Below are 20,804 nucleotides of genomic sequence, written 5' to 3' on the forward strand. Positions count from 1 at the left end.
ATATTCCCCTCCATCTTAAGCTCTTTACTTGTATATACAACCGCCTACTGAGCACCTTACCATGGATTGTCCACTGCAAACTCAACATAATAAAAACTAAGATATTGGAGGGTAGAAAGTAATTGCTCAGTGGTGGAGCTTGTGTTTAGCATGCAGGAGGTCCTGGTACCTCAATCCCCAGTATCTCCATTAAAAGAAAAATTGAGATTATAGTCTCTCAAATCCTGTTTCTCTTCTCTTATTCTTTACCCTGTCTTGCTCCTCTAGAAATCCATTCTTACTACTGTCAGGGATCTTTCCAAAACACCAATCCTACATTAAAGAGGTTAAGGAAAATTACAGTTACTTTCATTAGTTATAGAAATGTTGGGGTTGTGTAGGAAAATTACTTATTTTTAAGTCATGTGTACAGAAGTACTTAGGATTGAAACTGAACCTGTAATTTTATAAATTCTTAGCCAAAGCAATTAGGCAAATAAAACAGGACAAGGGTTAAGATTTTATAACTCGAGGAAGTAGATATATATGGATGCTTATTTCACTATCTTCTAATTTTTTGTTTGAAAAATTTTATACTATCAAATGTTTTTTGAAAAAAATAAAACAAAACACCCATCCTACAATATAGCCAGGCACTGTTTTTAAGTGTTGGGGATCTGGCAAGGGACAAGACATACAAGATTCCTGCTTTCACATGCTTGAATTCTACCAATACATAAATAAACAAGAAAACCATGAGTGACAAGTTCCATGCAGAACCTGGAGAACTACTTTAGATTGGTCAGTTAGGATAGGTCTTGCTGAAGAGAAGACATTTAAGCCTGGAGTTGGGGGAGAAGGTACAGCTTAGTGGTAGAATGCCATGCTTAGCATGCACGAGGTTCTGGGTTCAATCCCCAGTACCTGTATTTAAATAAATAAACAAAAATCTAATTATCATCCACCCCCCCCCCCCAAAAAGGGGAAAAAAAGCTCAGAGTTGAATGACAAAAGGAGACATCTACTTGGAGGTGGTGGGGAGCATTCTGTAGGCAGAAGGGCCACATCACTCCCCAGCTGAAATTTTTTCAGTGGCTTCCCAAAGTCTTTGCTGCCTTTCTCTTTTGCTTCTTTACAGGACATTGACTCATTTAATCTTAACCACCCTGTAAGATAGCAACTCAGCTACTGAGTTCAACTACGTTTTATTCATCTTTGTACTCTAGTACTGCTTTAACAATCGGCTCAGAAAAAAAAAAAAAGTTCATTTAATCAGCATGGTGTTGGGCAAAAAGGATAGCTCCTTAATAAACGTACAGGTCTAAACGCCTACTGTTCAACAGCAGTAGAAAGTGAGCGATGTATGTAATTCAACATTTTCTCATAGCTACATCAGAAGTAAACGAAACATGAAGTTATGACAACATTTTATTTAAATTATCAATTGAACATAAACATGGTTAATAAAGAAAGTTATTAATGAGGTAGTTTACATTCTCCACATTCTAAAGCTTCCACATCCAGTATGTGTATTGCACGTCTACTGCACATCCCAATTCCGACTGGTCACATCTCAGGTAGGTGCTCAACAGCGAGTGGCGAGTGGCTACCTCCCCAGATCTTCCCCTCCCCACTACCTAAGTCCGCCCAGCGGTGCATCTTCCACCGCATTACCTGTTTCATCTTTGCAGCCCTTACCAGCATCTCCAATTCTCCCCCACTATGCAAGTCCCTCAAGGCAAGGACTTAACCTTGAAGGGAGTCTGGCACAGTACAGGCGCTCAGTAAGTACTGTCCCGGCCGGGTCTGCGTCTAGGGCGGACCCCGGGCCCAGGGCCCTCCTCTCAGCGCCGCGGCCCACGGCGGCCGCCCCTCGCCCGCCCTTCCCCAGGCCCGTCCCGGGATCGGGGGTTGAAATCGTGGACGTGACTGGGAGGAGTCTGCCCGCCTCGGATTTCCGTCTCGGCCGCACAGGCCGGGCCGCGACCATGGCGGAGCCCACGGTGTGCTCCTTCCTCACCAAGGTGCTGTGCGCCCACGGCGGCCGCATGTTTCTGCAGGACCTGCGCGGCCACGTGGAGCTCTCGGAGGCCCGGCTCGGGCAGGTGCTGCGCCAGGCCGGGCCCGACCGCTTCCTGCTGCAGGAGGTGGAGGTGCGGGAGGGCCCGTGGGACGCCGAGGCCGAGGCGGCGGCGGGCGCGGTTGGCGCCGGCGGCGGCGGCGGCGGCCCCGCGGCCTGGAGGGTGGTGGCCGTGTCCTCCGCTCGCCTCTGCGCCCGCTACCAGCGCGGCGAGTGCCAGGCCTGCGACCAGCTGCACCTCTGCCGCCGCCACATGCTGGGCAAGTGCCCGAACCGCGACTGCTGGTGAGGCTGCGGGCCGGACCGGGGCTGCGGGCGGGCCGGGGCCGCGGGCCGGACGCGCCCAGCAGGAAGCGGGACCCAGAAGAAAGGAGAAAGGGGGTCGTTCGTCCAGGCCGGACCACCCCTTCCGGAAGGGCAGCCTCGGGAAGGGGCCTCCGGGGAGGACTTCCCCGCGTCCCGGCTTCGCTGCAGAGTGAGGCCGAAGATCGTTAAAGTTTGGATTTTTTAACCACCGCTTTCCCCGCTCCCAATTGCAGCTTCTGCCTCCCGGGATCCTCTACAGCAAGGCCAGGATAAATCAGGATTGGGACTTTTGATTTCATTTACTCCAGTGGTTCTTTTGGGACCATTTTCGGATCCCACGAGATTCATGGAATCTTTATTCAAAGATCGGCCCTTCCCACATAAGCAGAAAGTTTTACAGAAGCGAGCCTGTGCTCTCCAGGTTTAGAAAGCGCGATCTAGTCCGACCCCCACAGGAAACGGAGAGCTGGATGACTTGGGAGAGGCCGTTTGAGGCTGCCTCCTGACTGGTCTTCCCTGGTTTACTCTAGCTCCCCAAAGTGGGGGTGGGGGAGGGGGCATGCATTCTTTTTAAGGTCGGTGGATGGCGGGGCGGGTAGGCAGCCGTTTGGGGTGGAGAAGGCCAGTGCAGAATTGGCGGGCACCCTCTTTCAAGGCAGGGGACTGGGGGAGGGGGTACCCTTGGCCTTCAAGAAGCTTCATTTTGAATGAAAATAACTCTGGGAGGGGAGTTGATGCAACCCAGTTTTCTTATTATCAGAGCTTATTAGGCTGTGGTATCTATGCGTTCATGGAAAATTATTTAACTTCACCTGCAAGTTGAAAGCAGCCCTAGACAGACTGGCCGGTTCTTCATCTGGGCCTCTGATCCAGACCTTTGTGTTCTAGGTCTACCTGTACCCTTTCCCATGATATCCACACACCTGTCAACATCCAAGTCCTGAAAAACCATGGACTGTTTGGCCTCAACGAGGCCCAGCTTCGGATCCTGCTTTTACAGAATGACCCCTGCCTTTTACCAGAGGTGAGTCACAGGGAGTCACCCTCATATTGTCTGCACGGTGACAAAGTCAAGGGAGAACCTCAGAAATCTGCTCACAGAGGACAGCCTGAGGGGAGGTGGGTGGATATGGTACAATGCTGACCTTTTTGGAGTCTCTGATTTTACTGGGCTTTGATACACAAGGAGTGATGGACCTGTGTGATGTAGAAATAATAATAATGGCTATTGGTTTTTTGAATGCTAAGCAATTCATATACCTTAGCTCATTAATAACCTGTGAGTGAGGCATTCCTGTTCCCATTTTACAGGTGAGGCAACTGAGACTCGGGTAGGTGACATAACTTGCCCAAGGTCACATAGTAAATGGCAGATTTGAATTTAGATTTGTCTGATTATGAAGCCTGTGTTTTGTGAATTGCCTGTTTGTAGTTTTGCTGATTTTTCTATAAAGGCATTTGCCTTTTCCAGTTAATTAATAAGATAACTTTAATGACATAAATCCCTTTTTGGTCACATTTGTTACTAGTAACACCCCCCCCCCATTTACTTTTTCAGGGCTTTATATATATTTTTTTTTATTACTTCCCAACTTTATTTATTTAGTATCAGAGTATAGTCAGTTTACAATGTTGTGTATTTAGATATTAATTTTAATTGCTTTGAAACAACATAATGTATTTCCAAATGCTTAAAAAGTACCCATTATAAGTGCTATACTGGCAACATTAGCACGTTTGTATCTATTTAGCTATACACAAAGAGTTTTTCTTAAACAAACTAGTTGGAATCCCAAAAGAAAATATTATGAGAGGTCTCCAAGGACAAGTAGAGTTTTCTAACCTAGCACAAGGAATCTATCGTAGACAGTCTTTTAGGTTGCCAGAAGAGGGGTGGGAAGAAGGGAGGATGGTGGGAAAATAGAGGGTAGCTCGTGCTTGTGGTCTTATTGTAACTCTAAGGTATTTAAGGGTCTAGAAGGGAAGAAAGTCACGAAGCGGGAGGGATGAGTTGAAGCCTTTGGCTCAGATAGCAGAGGCTGCCCTCAAGGCAGCAGAGTCTGTACCCCAAAATAAGCTCTGGAGTTAGCCTTAGGGGCCAACAGGCTTCTTCTTGGTGCCCCTCTCCTTTGTAATTTCAATTTTGAAGCCAGGTTCGGTTTGCCAGGAGCCAGATACATAATCAGCCACGTTGCCAGATGTAACCCCAGCAGCTGCTGGGGCAGGTTCTTGGCAAGAAGGGAGGGGGATGCGGCAGCTATGAGGCAGGGTCCAGTGCTTCCTGTCTCCGCGAGAAGGAGCAGCACAACTTCTGTTTACCTTTAGTGTTTATGAAACTTTTTGACTTACAGTGTTTATGTTGTTAAACTTATTGAATCTTTTCCTTTATGGCTTCTACCCAGGTATCCTGGGTCCAGCCTCACCGTGTCGTATTAGACAACTTCCGTGTTCTGTGAGTGTGAAGGAAAAGCTGGGCTGGTCTAACAAGATAACTCACAAATCTAAGTATTGGAATACTGATCTGAGTTCTGCTAGACTAACTTGTAAATCTGGGTTAATTAGTGTTGGTTTGCTGTTTATGTGTTCTTGCTAGCCAGCTGGATTTTCAAAGATACATATCTGGCTTTGGAATGTTGGTTTGCTGCCTCCCCGCCTCCACCTTTGTGATGATAATGCTGCTAAAGCTGTTCCATGCCTATTGGCCGAATACCCCAAGCTTGTACTTTACCCTGTAAAACCTCATGTGCACATCTTGAAGGTGCTCAGAGCTTTGGAGCAGAAGCCCCTCTGAGCCCGCTGGCATAATACATCTGAGTACTCCAACCCTCCGAGTGGTGCTTGTTTCTTGACTGGCCTGTCGTTTCCGTAACATGAGCAGCTGACAGGTTGGCTGCACTCATGACACTAGCCCACCTTTGGTCTAATCATCTGGGACTGGAGGTCTATGTCATGTGGCCCAAAACGTGGCCACTTAGACAGCGGGGACCATGGCCAAGCACAGTGGATGAGATGTGAATGATATCTACATCTCTTGTGTGAAAATGCCTGATGGTCCCCTTTTACCACTCTCCTAAAGATACCGAGCATAATATAGTCACAGCACACAGTAAATAATCAATAAGGGACAAATACTGTGGTATTGTGATGTATAATAAGAAATATACATTTGGTCTTTGTCTCTCTCCCTGACACAGAGCTCCTAAAACCCTTGGAATTTCTTAAATGTTGAGAGCCAATAAAAAGTGACTTTTGTTATGTTCACAAGGTGACTTTGGAAAGCCCCTAGGTAACCTAGGGATGGGAGCTGGTTTCCAGAAGAACCAGTCATGTGATTAGAGGGTTGGAACTTTCAGTCCCACCCTCACCTCCTGGGAGGGGAGAGGGACTAGAGATTGAGTTCAGTCACCAGTAGCCAGTGATTTAATCAATTGTGCCCATATAATGAAACCTCCATAGAAACCCAAAAGGGTGGGCTTCAGAGAGCTTCCAGGTTGGTGACCACGTTGGGGTGCTGGGAGAGCCACGCCCAGAGAGAGCGTGGAAGCTCTACACCCTTTCCCACTTACCTTCCCTATGCATTTCTTCCATTTGGCTATTCCTGAGTTACATCCTTTGGTAATAAACTGGTAATCTAGCAAGTAAAATATTTCTCTGAGTTCTGGGAACCTTTCTAGCAAATTAATTGAACCCACAGAAGGGGTTGTGGGAACTTCTGATCTATAGCTGGTGACAGACAGCCTGGACTTGTGATTTATATCAAAGTGAGGGCAGGCTTGTGGGTCTGAGCCCATAACCTGTGGGATCTGACATTATCTCCAAGTCTATCTCCTGGAGATAATGTCAGAACTGAATTAAATCTGAAGGACACCTGGTCAATGTCCGCTGAGAATGGGAGAATCGCTTGGTGGTGCTGGATAACACACACATGAGATATATGAAAATTAGTGATGCTGATATGTTTGAAAACTTACATGAAATGGACAAATTTCTAGAAAAAGTTAGCTCCTCAAAATTGATTCAAGAAGAAATAGGAAGCCAGAGTAGCTTTTTGAAAAATAAAAGCATTAAAATAAAAATTCAAAAATGTAAAATAAAAATAAAAACACACAAAACCAGGGTATTAGTTAAGTCTTCTACAAAGTAATATTAAGCCCAATGATCTTACTGCTCAGCTCTAACAAATCTTGAAGAACAGATTATTCTGATTTGGGGCCTGTGTCTAGAATCTACTTTCTTTGATCTCCTGTACATTCTGGAATCAATATCATACTGCTTAATGAAAATAGTTTATATTTTAAGATAAGATGGTATGAGTCTCTATGGCCATTATGCTTTTTCACATTTTTTTTTTTAATCTATTCTCACTTGTTTCCTTTTTTCAGATAGGGTTTAGAATCATTTAAAGTCCTAGAACTATTTTATAGGAATTCTTTGGGGGAGGTAAGAATTGAACTGAAATTATGAGTTCATTTTGGAAAATTGGCATCACAATTATAGGTAAAATACCATTGTTTTCGACTTATTGATTGAAATGTAATTGATGCGCAGTGCTATGTTAGTTTCACATGACAATGCTTAAAGACATTATGAAATGATCCCCATGGTAAGTGTAATAACCATCGGTCTCCATACAAAGTTATTTCAGTATTATTGACCGTATTCTTTATGCTGTATATTGCATCCCCATGACTTATAACTGGAAGCTTGTACCTCTTAATTCCCTTCACCTATTTTACCCATCCCCCACCAGATTTAGGCTTGATTTTTGTAGGAAGAATTTTTTGTGTATGCGGTATATTGTTAGGGTGGCTAATGGTCCCTACCTGCCTGGGACGGAGGGGTTTCCAGCCATGTCAGACTTTCATGCTAAAACCTGGAAAGTTGTATTTCCTGTTGCATCACATCAGGAGGTACACAATGTCTAGTTATCTTTTTTTGTGTGTGAGGTTAAGATTGATTAGTGCCTTCAGGATGGACAGCCTGATCCATCATTATGAAGTTCCCCATCAGGAGGGTCTTGGTTTGCCTGGGACAGACCCGGTTTACATTAGCTGTCCCAATGCAAATAGTAATAGTGGATAATAAATTACCTGTTCAGGATGCCTGTCTAGATTGGTTTCCTTGGAAGCAGAGCCTGACATTGGGATTTAGGTACATGTCATATATTGGAGGAGGGATCCTTGGAAAAGTCTGTAAAGGTGAAAAAGAAGCAGGATACAGGGAAGAAAGAGCTGCAAGCAGGGTGAGATCTGGCCTTGACCTGATCATACTGGGGCTCTGGAGCAAAAATTACCTGGAAGAGAGGTACCAGTTTTGAGGCAGAGGGGCCAGCCTTTTGTACCTGCATTGAAGTCACTCATTGGCTACAGGCTTTGGGAGAGGAGGGTGGGCCAGCTGAGGGTCAAGGTCAGCAAGGGGCAGCTGAGCATTAGTAGCTGCTGGGGAAGATGTGGCTGGAGGAACTATTTCATACCTGTCTGCCTTTCCCTCAAGGATTTTAACAGCCATCAATGATCAGAAGATGCCATTTAGAGAAGCTGTCCTTTATTGGCTTAAGAGATACAATGAAAATGAATGTTGTAAGTGTTGCCTCATTTCTGTCCCAGGTCTGTTTGCTCTACAACAAAGGTGAAGCCCTGTATGGTTACTGCAACCTCAAGGATAAATGCAGCAAGTTTCACGTGTGCAAGTCCTTTGTCAGGGGGGAGTGCAGGCTACAGAAATGCAAGCGGTCCCATCAGCTCATTCACGCGACAGCCCTGAAGCTGCTGCAGGACCAAGGACTGAATATTCCAAGTGTCGTTAATTTTCAGATCATCTCCACCTACAAGCACATGAAGCTGCACAAGATGCTTGAAAATAAAGGTGAGATGACTCTCGGAGGCAGAGAAAACGCTACCAGCAATGTAATTCTGACCTGAAAGTGACCCTGGGGAGGAAGCACTTCGTAGGTTAACTGCTGCTCTGTCCTTGGGGAAGCTTAATCTGTCAACATTCTGTGATACCGAACTGTGATTCTAGCAAGAGGAGGGAAGGGATGGAGTTTATTTTCAGTGCATAAACATTTGAACTGTGTAGCTCCTCGGGAAGTTGGGGGTCAGGAAGTAGGAAGAACAGTCTGACAGCTTTGCTCAGAAAAGAAGAGGAGGTGGGCTAGTGACTAGAAAGGTAAGGATAATGTAGGGATGGCTTTCCTTTATTAAACTGAATTAAAGTTTTTTCTTACTTAATTTTTAGGGAATTTTAACCACATTACAGAAGAATTTGGAAAATAGAGAGTAGAAATAAAAATCACATATGACTCCACTCACTTAATTAATTCACAATAATTGTTACTATTTAATTACAGCCCCCTCAGTCCTGTTACTATAAAGTACGTGTCCAATTGAGGTAAAAGTCTGCTTTAGTTTAGTATCTTTCATTTACACGTTCTGCAACATCAGAAGTATTTTCCCATATTGCTGCACAAACTGTCCTTTGTTAAGGTCTATAAAGTGTGGCTTGGTCTTCTTTTAATTATAATGCATTCAGAGTACTTAGATTTGCTTGTATCTGAAAATCAGTTTCAGTGGGTGGTGGGCTTCGGAGAATTGCTGATGGAAAAACCAAATCATCAACATTAGTCTCTAAGCATTGATAGGGAATTTTCTTCTGCTGGGACGGTAGTGGTGGTTTGAAGGTAGGGAGGGCTCTGCATGTACCAGTGTCAGAGGCTGTGTCGCTGTGTCCCTGATGGTGGCAGGGATCTTCCACTCTATACTGTGGGGAGGGCCTGTCATTCTCTTCACCTGGTCTTGTTTAGTGGGTCTCTCCTAACTCTGAAATGTGACTTTCTGCTTCCTGTTGAGATATGTAAATATATACACACGTGTGTGTGTGTGTACGCGTGTGTGTTTTAATCCAGAAGACATGAACTCTCCAAATCCAGTGTATTTGGAGTTTTATCTGAGATCTGATGAGCTGGGGTGATGCTCCCAACATAAAATGAAATTTAGAGTGATATAAGGGGTGTCTTAGGAAACCTCATCTCTTTCTGCTTTTTAGATAATTCAGCTTCTGCTGAGCATTCCCAGGGCCCTGAGAAACAAGGAGTACACGGAGCTGGGGCTGCAGAAGCCAGTCCTCTGGTCTCTGTCCCTGCGGGGTCGGCCAAGAAGCCATGTGCAGGTAAACCTTAAAGGACATCATCAGTGAGATAAGAAGACGCTTGTCCAATTGGAAGGTCTGAACACAAAGCTTCTGTTGAGCTTTAATTTGTAACCATTCATTTAATCATTTATTAATAGTAGGCATAATAATACCTACCTCACAGGTGGTTTGGAGAGTTAAGGAGGATGAAAAAGGAGAAAATGCCAGACTAGGAGGATAAAACTGGGGATGGGTGGTTGGGGATGAGGTTGGACCTTGAGCAGGCAAAGAGATGGTAACACCTGAGTGTAGGTGGGCTCAGACCTGGGCAAACCCTGCAGTCGTGGAGGGCTTTCCCCAGGCTGGCTGGCTGGGGCTCTTAAAGAGACAGGTTCCTGCTGACTAGTTCTGGGATCCAGCCAAGTGTTTTTTTCCATATGCCCATGTACACAGTTTATATTGTGGCATTTGTAGACTATGGTATATGTACATTTTATGCTCTTTCTTTTTGCTTAATTTTCCATAAGCATCTCTCCATATTTGTTCACATTTATCATGCATAATCATTTTTATGCACAGATACACTAATTTATCATAGTTTACTTAACTGGTTCCCTTATTCTGGGATATTCTGATTCTTTCTAACAAACTTCAAATATACCTCTTTTCTTAAAATCCACACAATATTGAATTTTTAAGTTATTCTTGACTTTGACTTTGTTTATAGTTGCTGAATGATACTGTCTTTTGGTTTTCATTTCTTTAAGAATGCATGCAAGTTGATATTTCTCTCTGTCTGCTTTCTGCGTGTCTTTATTTTGTGCGGTTTGTCCATGCCCTTAAATTGCTGGGGCCCTCCTCTGTGCTAATGTGATCTGGCCGTTAATTAGGCTCCTTAATTTTCATAGAAGGCTGTATATGACATCATATCCAACTCTTGTGGATCCATCCTTAACCAACACCACAGAGTATGTAACTTTTGGGTGCTCACCAGAGATTTCTACCTCACTCTGTCTACTTTCCATTTCTTACTAAACTTTTACCAAAGCTCAAATTCTGTAGTTTGAATGATGGTAGTTCATCCATTGTGCTAAGTTGGATCCATTCTTTCTGTGATCAGGATGGACCATCAGAAACGTATATACCTCACCCATTTCGTTGTGACTTCTCCCTCCTTCCTCTCTGCCCCTGTCCACGTGGCAGTCTCTATCCAGTTGAATCTGATGTTTAGTTCTTTGTTTTCCATCAAGAGGTACCACAGAGAAGCAGGTTTGTGAAATTCTTTCCTGCGTTTGCTGTAGTAATAGCCCCAAATGTTGGTGTGTAACGTGTTTTGTTTTGTTTTAATTTAACGGGCAATGACATAGCATTTGAGAAGTGGGGCCAAAGTAGTGAGCTTTCCATCAAGCTAAATTTATTTATTTAGAAAATTTTTGATTGTGAAAAACTTTCTTTTCTATTGGAGGTGTTGCAAAAATGTCCTTTAGGAGTGAGAAACTGTATTCTCTCCTAATGGACTAAGAGTCATGCAAATTATGGTCATCTCTTCATTTTGATCGTCACCAACAGTATTTCTGAAAGCTCTTATGTTCTGCAAGTCTTGTTTCTTTTTTCCTGGTTATGATTTCTCCTGGTGCTAATTTTTTTAAAAATATTTTCACATTTTATTATTATTATTATTTACATTATACTCTTTTACTATTATATTTCTTTTATAAGCCATGTTAAATCCTTAATGGAAACAGTGTAGTGTGTAAAAGCATATTCTTTCCACTAAAAGACTTGGTAGACCTTTACATTATTGTGTTCTTTTTACATGTCTTATCATTATGCTATATATATATATATATATATATATATATATATATATATATATATATATATATGAAGTTATTAACCCTTTGTAATCTTTGTTGCAATATTTTATTCAATTCTGTAGTATTCCATTTTAATCTTAGTTCTGTTGGTACTCATCCTGTAAAAGTAATCACATCTTTCTCTTATTTTAATCTGATGATTCAGCTACTAACTAGAGAGTTAATCAGGTTAGGGTTTTCTTTGGCGGTCCGTCAGGGCTGATGAGGGGAAGCTGTGCATCCTGGACAAATGCCCAGTCCCCTAAATTAGGCTTGTTCTCCCTTTTGTTCTTTATTTTGAAGTGTCACCACCTAATGACTTAAGCCAAAACCTTGCAGGTCATCCTCTTTTCTTTTCTCTGTGTTCCCTGGGTCAGATTGGTTACTCCGTGTTAGAGATTTTTTTCCCCTCAAAAATCTCTCAAATGTTTCTCTTTCTTTGCCCCTTTCTTTCCAGCCCCTACACACTGCCTTTTCCCCAAACCCTCATCACCTCTTGTGTTTATTTCACAGATGCATCTCGCAGTGGTTTTCAAGTCAGGTCTTGCGAGTTTTTTGCAGGAGGTGTGAGGTGGCCCCTGCTCCACTTCAACTATCTCAGCCGCAGTGTAATTTTTAATACAGTAGGCTTTTGTGGATGTCAGTAATCTCTTTACCTCCTTTCTCTCCCCCTGATTCGCCCCATGCTACCTGGTTGGTTGACCTTTTGAAATGCAGACCCAATCTTACTGCTTTTTTCTGCCATAATCTTCATTCGTCCTCGTCTCCATCTTGTCGGGTGGGAGTCCTGAACTCAAATCCCTATAGAGACCAGAAAGTTGAGATAAATGGTTAAAGTGAGCTGGATGTCAGAGGAATACGGGAAAGAAGTGCTGTGGCAAAGGGTCCCATCTAGGGGGAGGGAGTAGCTCAGTGGTTAGAGTACCTGCTTAGCATTCAGGGGGTCCTGGGTTCAATCCCCAAGTACCTCCATTAAAATAACAATAAATAGACCTAATTCCTCCCCCAAAAGAAAAATTGTCCCATCTAAAAGGGGCAAACTGCCTCTTGTTTCTATGTGGGAACGTGGGGCCCGATTTAACACATCATCCAATTTGTCAAAAGAAGCCCGAAATCCAAATTTTTATGAGAAATTTTCTGATTTTTGAATATTGACTTTTAACTGAGTTTTGAAAATGCAGACCAATATTGTCTGTAATGACCTACTTGCAGTTTTTGGAATGTCCCATTTTATCTTGTGATTGTTTGTAAGTAACGCTCCCCTTAGTGCCCCACCTTCCCTCCTCCGGCCTCAAAAACTGGCAAAATTAGATACTTTAAAATGCCAGGGTAGCCTTTCCTGACCCCAAGAGAGACGGTTCTCCTAGCGTTCTCAAAACTCTGGCACTTACTACATTGCATTGCGATGCTTTGTGTTTTGATTACCCTGCTTTGAGCGAAAACATAATTTTTCTTGGTAATTATAACCCCTGGTAGTTAAATACTTTTTGCCATACAATGAATTAAACTCTGCTTTTAAATCATGAATTTTGAATCATGTTGTGCTTCATTGTTTGTTTTTCTCCCCACAAATATATTTTTAATATTTAAAAACTCTTTTTTTCCCCTAAGGAATGTGTTATATAAGGTAAATATCCTTTTGGTGCCTTGGTTTGAACTGTCTAGGGCTAAAATGAGCTCTTTAAGGCTTACGTTCATGATGCTAATTCTTTCCATCAAGGAATTAAGTCTCTTCATTACTGATGTGTTTCTTGACTTCCTTCACTATAATTTGTTCATGCTTTGGTCTAGGTCTTAAATATCCCTTATTACATGAATTCTTTCTTGGCTAAATATATATGTATTGCTACTCACTATGCGTATATCCATCAGAATGCTACTAATTTTCAAAATGTTTGTCTTTAGGCGAATTGCCTTTGTTCTGACAGTATTAGATGGCCTGGTTTTTTTTTTTAATATAAAATCATAGCAAAAATACTTGTCTTTTCTTACATATTTCTATCTTGTCTCTGTGTTAAATAAAATTCTGATAAAAAGGTATTTTTGGATATTTCTTCATTAAAGATGAAGTTAATTGTTGGTTTTAAACAAATATTCTCTATTATAATTGGGGAATAATATCTTCTATTCTTGTTTGTTGGAAGCTTTTAATAGGAATTGGTATCTTTTGATATAGTCACATAATTTCAATCATTTAAATCACCTAATATGATTATATTTATGGTTTTCATTATATTAAAACATCCTTTAATTCTTGATTAAGTTCCACTTGATAATGGCATATATTGCATTATATTCTTTTATTGTATTTTTTCCCTATTTGGTAACTTTTAAATGTATCCATCTAAACATCCATAAATAAAATTCACTCCCATATTATGTGTATACATAGTAATTTCCTTTTCATTGCTATAGTCTCAAAATATAAATTTTATTTGAAGTAGTGTCTTGAATTTTTGTAAATTGATTTATAATATCATTATAATTTTTATTAAAATTTTTTTCCAGCTTGAGATGTAACTAACATGTAACACTGTGTATGGTTAAGGTGTGCAAGGTACTGATTTGATACATCTGTATACAGGTATATATTGCAAAGTGTTTAACACATTAAGGTTAGTTGGCACATCTATCACCTCACTTTCATTATTAATTTTAAAATATATTATTGTGTCCTTGAATTACTCTATTATCATTTAGGAATATTTTCCCAACATTTTTTTTGGGGGGTGGGGGAAATATAATAATATATCATTGTGGAAATTTTGAAGAATACAGGAGTTAAGTATTAAGAAGGAAATCATAATCACCCGCAATATTGCTGTGTAGAGACAATCACTGTTAATAATTTAGGATATTTTTCATTCTTCTTTCATGCACATATTCTTAAATATTGAGAGTATACTATAAATGTAGTTTCCCATTATGCTCTTCTGGACTGACTTTATTTTGTATGCATTTTTGTACATAATTGAAAGCATTCACAATTATAGTTGATAGTTGCATTATATTTTTTATGTATCATTTATGTAATCATAGTCCTATTATTGGTTGTTTATTATTTGCTACATTTTAGTATGCTTGATTTTTTAAGAGTATTTTTAGGTTTATAACAAAATTGAGAGGAAAGTCAGAGATTTCTCACATACCCTCCGCCCCTACACATGCATAGCCTCTCCCATTAGTAACGTCACTCACAAAAATGGTATATTTTTTACCAAGGATGAACCTGCTTTGACGCAGTATTAGTACCCAAAGTTCATAGTTTACCTCTGGGTTCACTCCTTGTGTTGTGTGTTCTGTAGGATTAGATAAAAGCATAATGACGTATTTCCATCACTATAGTATCATGCAGAGTATTTTTACTACCTTAAAAACTCCCTGTGCTCTGGCTGTCTCCCCCTCCCACCTGGCAAACACGGATCTTATTATCTCCATAGTTTTGCCTTTTCCAGGATGTCATATAGTTGGAATTTTTTTTTTTTATACAGTATGTAGTCTTTTTAGATTGGCTTCTTTCACTTAGTGATATGCATTTAGGTTTCTCCATGTCTTTTGGGGGCTCATTTCTTTTTAGTGCTGACTAATATTTCATTGTCTGGAGGAACCACAGTTTATCCATTCACCTACTCAAGGACATCTTGGTCACTTCCATGCAAAGGTTTTTGTGTGGACCTAAATTTTCAGGTTCTTTAGGTAAATACTGAAGAGTATGATTGCTGGATCACATGGTAAGAGAATGTTTAGTTTTGTAAGAAACCACCAAAGTGTCTTCCAAAGTGGCTGTACCACCCTTTTCTTGTCTTAGCAACGACTTCAGCTGAATGTTGAAAAGAAGTGCTGAGAGGGGACATTCTTGTCTTAAAGCTTTGAGTGTCTCACCATTAAGTGTGATGTTAGCTGTAGGCTTTTTGTAGCTAGTTGAGAAAGTTCCTTCCTAGTTCTAGTTTATTGAGGACTTCTATCACTAATCGGTGTTGGATTTTGTCAGACGCTTCTGCATCTATTGATAAGATCATGTGATTTTTCTTTTTTAGTCTGTTAATGTGATGGATTACACTAATTAATTTTCAGATGTTGATCCAGCCTTGCATATCCATAAGAAATTCCCTTTGATCATGGTGTATGATTCTTTTTAGACTTTTTTGGATTCAATTTGTTAATATTTTGTCAAGGATATGTTTGCATCTATGTTCATGAGAAATGTTTCTCTGTAGTTTTCTTTTCTTATAATGTCTTTGTCTGGTTTTGGTGTTAAGGTAATGCTGACCTCATAGAGTGATTTAGGAGTTATTCCCTCTTCTATTCTCTGAAACAGATTGTAGGGAATTGGTATAATTTCTTTCCTAAGTGTTTGGTAGGACTCACCCATGAACCCATGCGAGCCTGTTGCTTTCTGTTTTGGAAGGTTTTTAATTATTGATTTAATTTCTTTGGTTTCTTTATTAGCTGTATGATTTTTTAAAATTAATGACAAGTATTACTTTAAGAAGCACAATAAAATTTTTTGAATGACATGAAATTGGAAAAAAACTAACAAAGTTCTAGCAGTGCTGGCAATTACTGTCTGCTGAGCTAATATCTGTTTGAGAGGTTCACAAACAGAACTCAGAGGTAGATCCCAATGATTTCCCTTCCACAAGATCAATCTGATATTTGACCAATTACTGGTTGATGTTCTCAGTAAGGAAAGAGCTCTGTACATGTAGGTGGCACAGGGAGCCAGTCTCATTTGCTACTGTATTGAAGAAACTAAGATTGTTCTTAAGAAGAAAAGAACTGAAAATATTTTCCTTAGAATTTGCCTCATTAAAATGAAGCTAACTGCTCAACTTTGCTTCTTGGTTCATATTTCATTTAATTAAAAATATTTTATAGATAGGGATACAGATATAATTATTATGTTATTAAGAAGAACAATACATTAATGATCCTACATTTGTTATTTTTTTAATCTCAAAGGTTATTCATGTGAATTGAAGACTTCTAACATGATTGAGGCCCTAAATACACATTTACAGTTTTTGAGCTTGTCTCTAAGGTATAATAGATGACCTATAAAATGTAATCACACATTTTTATAGCATCTACTGGACCTGACAAAATCCTCTAAAATACCAAAGAAAGCATCTGAAACAAAAACTGAACTTCAACATCCAAAATCAGTAGAAAAACACTCAAGGAAGAAAAAGGGAGAAAATAGCCTGCAACCAAAAAAAAAAAAAAAAAAAAAAAAAAAGTACAAAAAGAGCAAAACCAAAAGCAACTGTAGAAATTCAAATTCCAAGCAGAATGTTAGATCTACTTGGGATCTCATGAAAATACTAGAGGAAAAACAGATTAGGATGAAAACTATTTTAATGCATTTGTAAGTGCTATAAAAATTAAGGTAATACTTAATTCTTTCATGCTTAGCAAGAGTGTATAACTATATAATTAAACCTACAGTATATCCAATCAGCAATGCTGAAGATGAATTGAAAAATCAAATTTAAGACAGAAGGATTGAGTAAGAGAGCTAGAATATTACCAGCAAAATTATTGACCTAGGCAACAGAACACAGAAATACAACTGTAGATTAAAAAGAATTTCTGAGGAAGTACTGGACTAGCAGCTTTATCAGGGTTGTAACAGAGAAGCATTTCCTAGAACTGGAAACAAAGAATAAGCCAAGCCTTAAGTTCAAAAGTATTCGCAGGGTCTGGTCAAGTGTTCTCATTTAACACAAGGAACCTGAATAAATATTTTAAATTGTTGAGCTTTAATAATAAAGAATGCTTTAGGCAACTAAGAAAGGGTAGATGATGTTTAAAGAAATACTAAATAGAATTATTTTGGAACTTGGAATCCAAATAAAAGGCCACGGGACTGAAATCAAAATCTTTAAGTTATGTATAGCTATTATGTCTCATCAGTGATGAGATATCATGATAATTATTACAGCTTCCATTTATTGTATCTTTCCTGTGTGACAAGTACACTGCCAAGTCCTTTAGATATGCTACCTCATTTAATTATCAAAACAGAGATGAGTTAGGTTAGTATCGCCCTTAGATCTGGGCAAGAGGTGCTCTGCCCTGTGCCTCTGCCTTAGAAGCTTCTCTCTGCTGCTGATTTATACCATTTAGACCCCAGGGAAATGTTTCTCCACATCTCTTATACTATGTTCCCAGCACAAAAGGTGATTGCTTCTGAACGCTATGCAGGTCGGTGGGTTGTACCACTGCCAACATTGAAAACAAATATGGCTTTAGACTTTGCAGGGGATTTCACTGATGGAAATGCGTAGGTAAGCAAAAGCTAACTTGTCAAGTCCTGCCTTTCAGATAGTAGGGATGCAGTAGAATCTGAGAAAACAAAATAGCTTTCCCCAGTAGTTTCCAGTGTCCGTTTTCCCTCCTCTGCTTTCTAATCAGTAGTTCTGGAGATACTCACAAATTACATAGCATTTGCTGCAAGTGCACACGGCAGCTGGGGAACATTGTGCATTATTAAGCAATTCATACTGCACTTCAACATTTATGTAAGTAGTTTTCCACATAATGTGAGAGACAGCATGTCAATTCCTTCCATTGCCAATTACATTTACATTGAATGTGGGTGTTGAAAATTTTCATGTTTTGTTTTTATAAAAAGATCCTTAAGATTTAACCAAATTTTCAAAACAGTAAATGTGGAGTTGCACTTCACCTCATGATGTAGAAAGTCACAAGAAAAAGCCAGATAACCTACAAAAATCATAACTTTTCTTGAGCCCATAAGAGAACTGTGGTCACAAGTCAACCAAGTTAACTGAAATCCAATGAGTGACAAGGTTCTGCAAAGAGGGATGTGACCCAAAGACAATTTCACCTTTGACAGAGCATGAGGGAAGAGATGGCCCACATACGAATGAGTAAGATGGAATCAGGTAAATTTTTAATTAATTAATTAATTAATTATACTGAAGTATAGTTAATTTACAATGTTGTGTTAGTTTCTGGTGTACACCAAAGTAATTCAGTTATACATATATGTATCTATATTCTTTTTCAGATTCCTTTCCGTTACAGTTTATTACAAGGTATTGAATGTAGTTGCCTGTGCTGTACAGTAAGTCCTTGTCGTTTATCTGTTTTATATATATAAGTTTATATCTGCTAATCCCAAACTCCTAATTTAACCCCTGTCCCTTTCCTCTTGGATAACCATAAGTTTGTTTTCTATGTCTGTGAGTTTCTTTCTGTTATGTAAATAAGCTTATTTGTATCATTTTTAGATTCCATATATAAGTGATAGCATATGGTATTTGAATTTGTCTGACTTACTTCACTTAGTATGATAATCTCCAGGTCCATCCACGTTGCTGCAAACGGCATTATTTCATTCTTTTTTTCAACAGCTGAGTAATATTCCATTGTGTGTGTGTGTGTGTATATATATATATATATATATACATACCACATCTTCTTTATCCATTCATCTGTCAGTGGACATTTAGGTTGCTTCTATGTGTTGGCTATTGTAAATAGTGCTGCTATGAACATTGGTATGCATGTATTTTTTTGAATTAGAGTTTTCTCCAGATATATGCCCAGGAGTGGGATTGCTGGATTGTATGGTAACTCTATTTTTAGTTTTTTATGGAACCTCCATACTATTTTCCATAGTGGCTGCAGAAGTCAGGTAAATTTTAATGAATTTTTAATGGCCAAGTGTGGAATAGCATGTCAATTTATAATAGGTAGAGCAGAGGAAAACACTGAGAAGGTTATGCAAGAACCACCAAAACAAATAGACTGCAGTGATTAATAGGTAATCTCCCCCTGCCTCTGGACACACACTTTCAAAGATGAGATGACTGCTGTATTATGGAAATGTTTATGAACACAGCAAAAGATGAAAAGAAATTATAATACCCAGTTGGGCAAGGGGCCTGAAGGCGGCTGGCACGCTCATGCACTGCTGGAAGGAGTGTATATTGGAAGACAAGTTGGCAATATCATAAAAGGTCTTAAAAATACACGTCTCTTTGATCAAATAATTCCAGTCTCAGAAATGTAGCCTGTGATAATAATAAAAGATGTGTAGAAGGATTCACTTACAAAGTTGTTTATATTTATTAGGGTCCTGGCAAGAAATAGATGGCACAATTAAACCGGATAAGTGGAAGGGACTATATACAGAGAAATGAATGGGGTAAGGGAAACCATCGAAGGCTGGTGGAGTACCTGGGCTAGTGGTGATGGGGACACCATACTACCCTAAGCATGAAGGTGCAAGGTGAGGGACCATTACAGGAACCCAGGGAGAGCAGCTATAGAACAGAACCTCCCACCAGTTGAACTCAAGTCCTTATGTTCATGGACACCACCAGCTAGTAGCCCTTCAGGGAGGGAGCTGGTGAAATATATACCCTTGTCTCCCCTTTTTTCTATTATCTGATTTCTTGCTGATGCCTCCCATTGACCAAAGCTACAGGAGGCCAGAGAGGGAGGAAAGCCAGTGAGGCATTCTTGCGAAGTTCAGCTTCCAGAAGCAAACAGCTTGGTGGGAAGAGGAAGAGGATGGACATGGACTGATAAAAATACCTACACACGTGTGATGCAGCACTGCTGATAGTGGTGAAAAATTGGAAACCACCAAAGTATCCAACATTACAGAATTTGTAATGTAAAGGATAGATTCGTATCTGGTATCAGTGGTGTGTGTGTGTGTGTGTGCGTGTGTGTGTGCACGCATGCGCACATTTATGCATTTGTAGTGTCTGAAAGAACATATGACCTAATGTTAACAGTGCTTCTTTTGGGGTGGTGAAATTACAGGTAATTTTAATATTCATAACTTTGTTTCTCAGTATATTCTGCTTTTTCTACAATGTGTAATAAAAAATTAAAGTTCTCTTTAGAAAAATGAGAAATATGGCATAATCCCAAATTAATTCTGTGAGTTAAATAGGTGCTATTCTTAACACTGACAAGGAAAATTCCTTAAAAATTCTATTAGAAGCGAATTTCATTTTTGAACATAGTTACAAAATTCTCAAGTGAAATTCCAGCAAAGAATTGAGCAATGATTATTATTGTATATAATGAGACACCATTTGCAATACTGAGTGACTTCACTGATTTGTCTAACTTATTTTTGTATAATTCTATGAAGTAGGTATTAACATTTCCATTTTCAGGTGAGGAAACCAAGACTCAGAAAAACCATGCCCAAAGTTACATGCTTTTTAAGTGGTAAAATAGTATTCAAAGTCAGGTCTGGCTTCACCTAAACCCTGTGTTCTCAACCACAGCATGACTAAGTAGAACTTATCTCCAAATACAAGAGTAGCAGATCACAAAGAAAACTCTGAATATATGACTTCATGTCAACAGAAGGAATAGTGAACACCAGCAAGAGCACAGACACTGCAGAGGCGTTGTGTAATGCTTAGCAGACTCCCAGAAGCTAGACGCAAATGGATACT

The 20,804-nt window shown here is 39.9% G+C and overlaps 1 protein-coding gene across 1 annotated transcript; it reads left to right on the forward strand.

Moving 5' to 3' along the window:
- Window positions 1-1,811: 1,811 nt before the first annotated feature.
- ZC3HAV1L (zinc finger CCCH-type containing, antiviral 1 like) lies at window positions 1,812-11,233 on the forward strand. The gene is made up of 4 exons (XM_031455456.2): window positions 1,812-2,344; window positions 3,254-3,389; window positions 7,972-8,230; window positions 9,410-11,233. Exons 1-4 carry the CDS (start codon window positions 1,968-1,970, stop codon window positions 9,541-9,543), a joined length of 906 nt encoding a protein of 301 aa, XP_031311316.2. The 5' UTR covers window positions 1,812-1,967; the 3' UTR covers window positions 9,544-11,233.
- The last annotated feature ends 9,571 nt before the right edge of the window (window positions 11,234-20,804 follow it).

Source organism: Camelus dromedarius, chromosome 7, assembly GCF_036321535.1.
Source record: "Camelus dromedarius isolate mCamDro1 chromosome 7, mCamDro1.pat, whole genome shotgun sequence".
Classification (NCBI taxonomy): domain Eukaryota; kingdom Metazoa; phylum Chordata; class Mammalia; order Artiodactyla; family Camelidae; genus Camelus; species Camelus dromedarius.

What these genes read in the sequence shown, in the direction of transcription:
- ZC3HAV1L (XM_031455456.2), top strand. Translation starts at nt 1,968, where the DNA reads ATGGCGGAGCCCACGGTGTGCTCCTTCCTCACCAAGGTGCTGTGCGCC. An exon ending in TGCCCGAACCGCGACTGCTG is followed by an intron (nt 2,345 to 3,253) that starts GTGAGGCTGCGG and finishes TTTGTGTTCTAG; the next exon opens with GTCTACCTGTACCCTTTCCC. An exon ending in ACCCCTGCCTTTTACCAGAG is followed by an intron (nt 3,390 to 7,971) that starts GTGAGTCACAGG and finishes TTTCTGTCCCAG; the next exon opens with GTCTGTTTGCTCTACAACAA.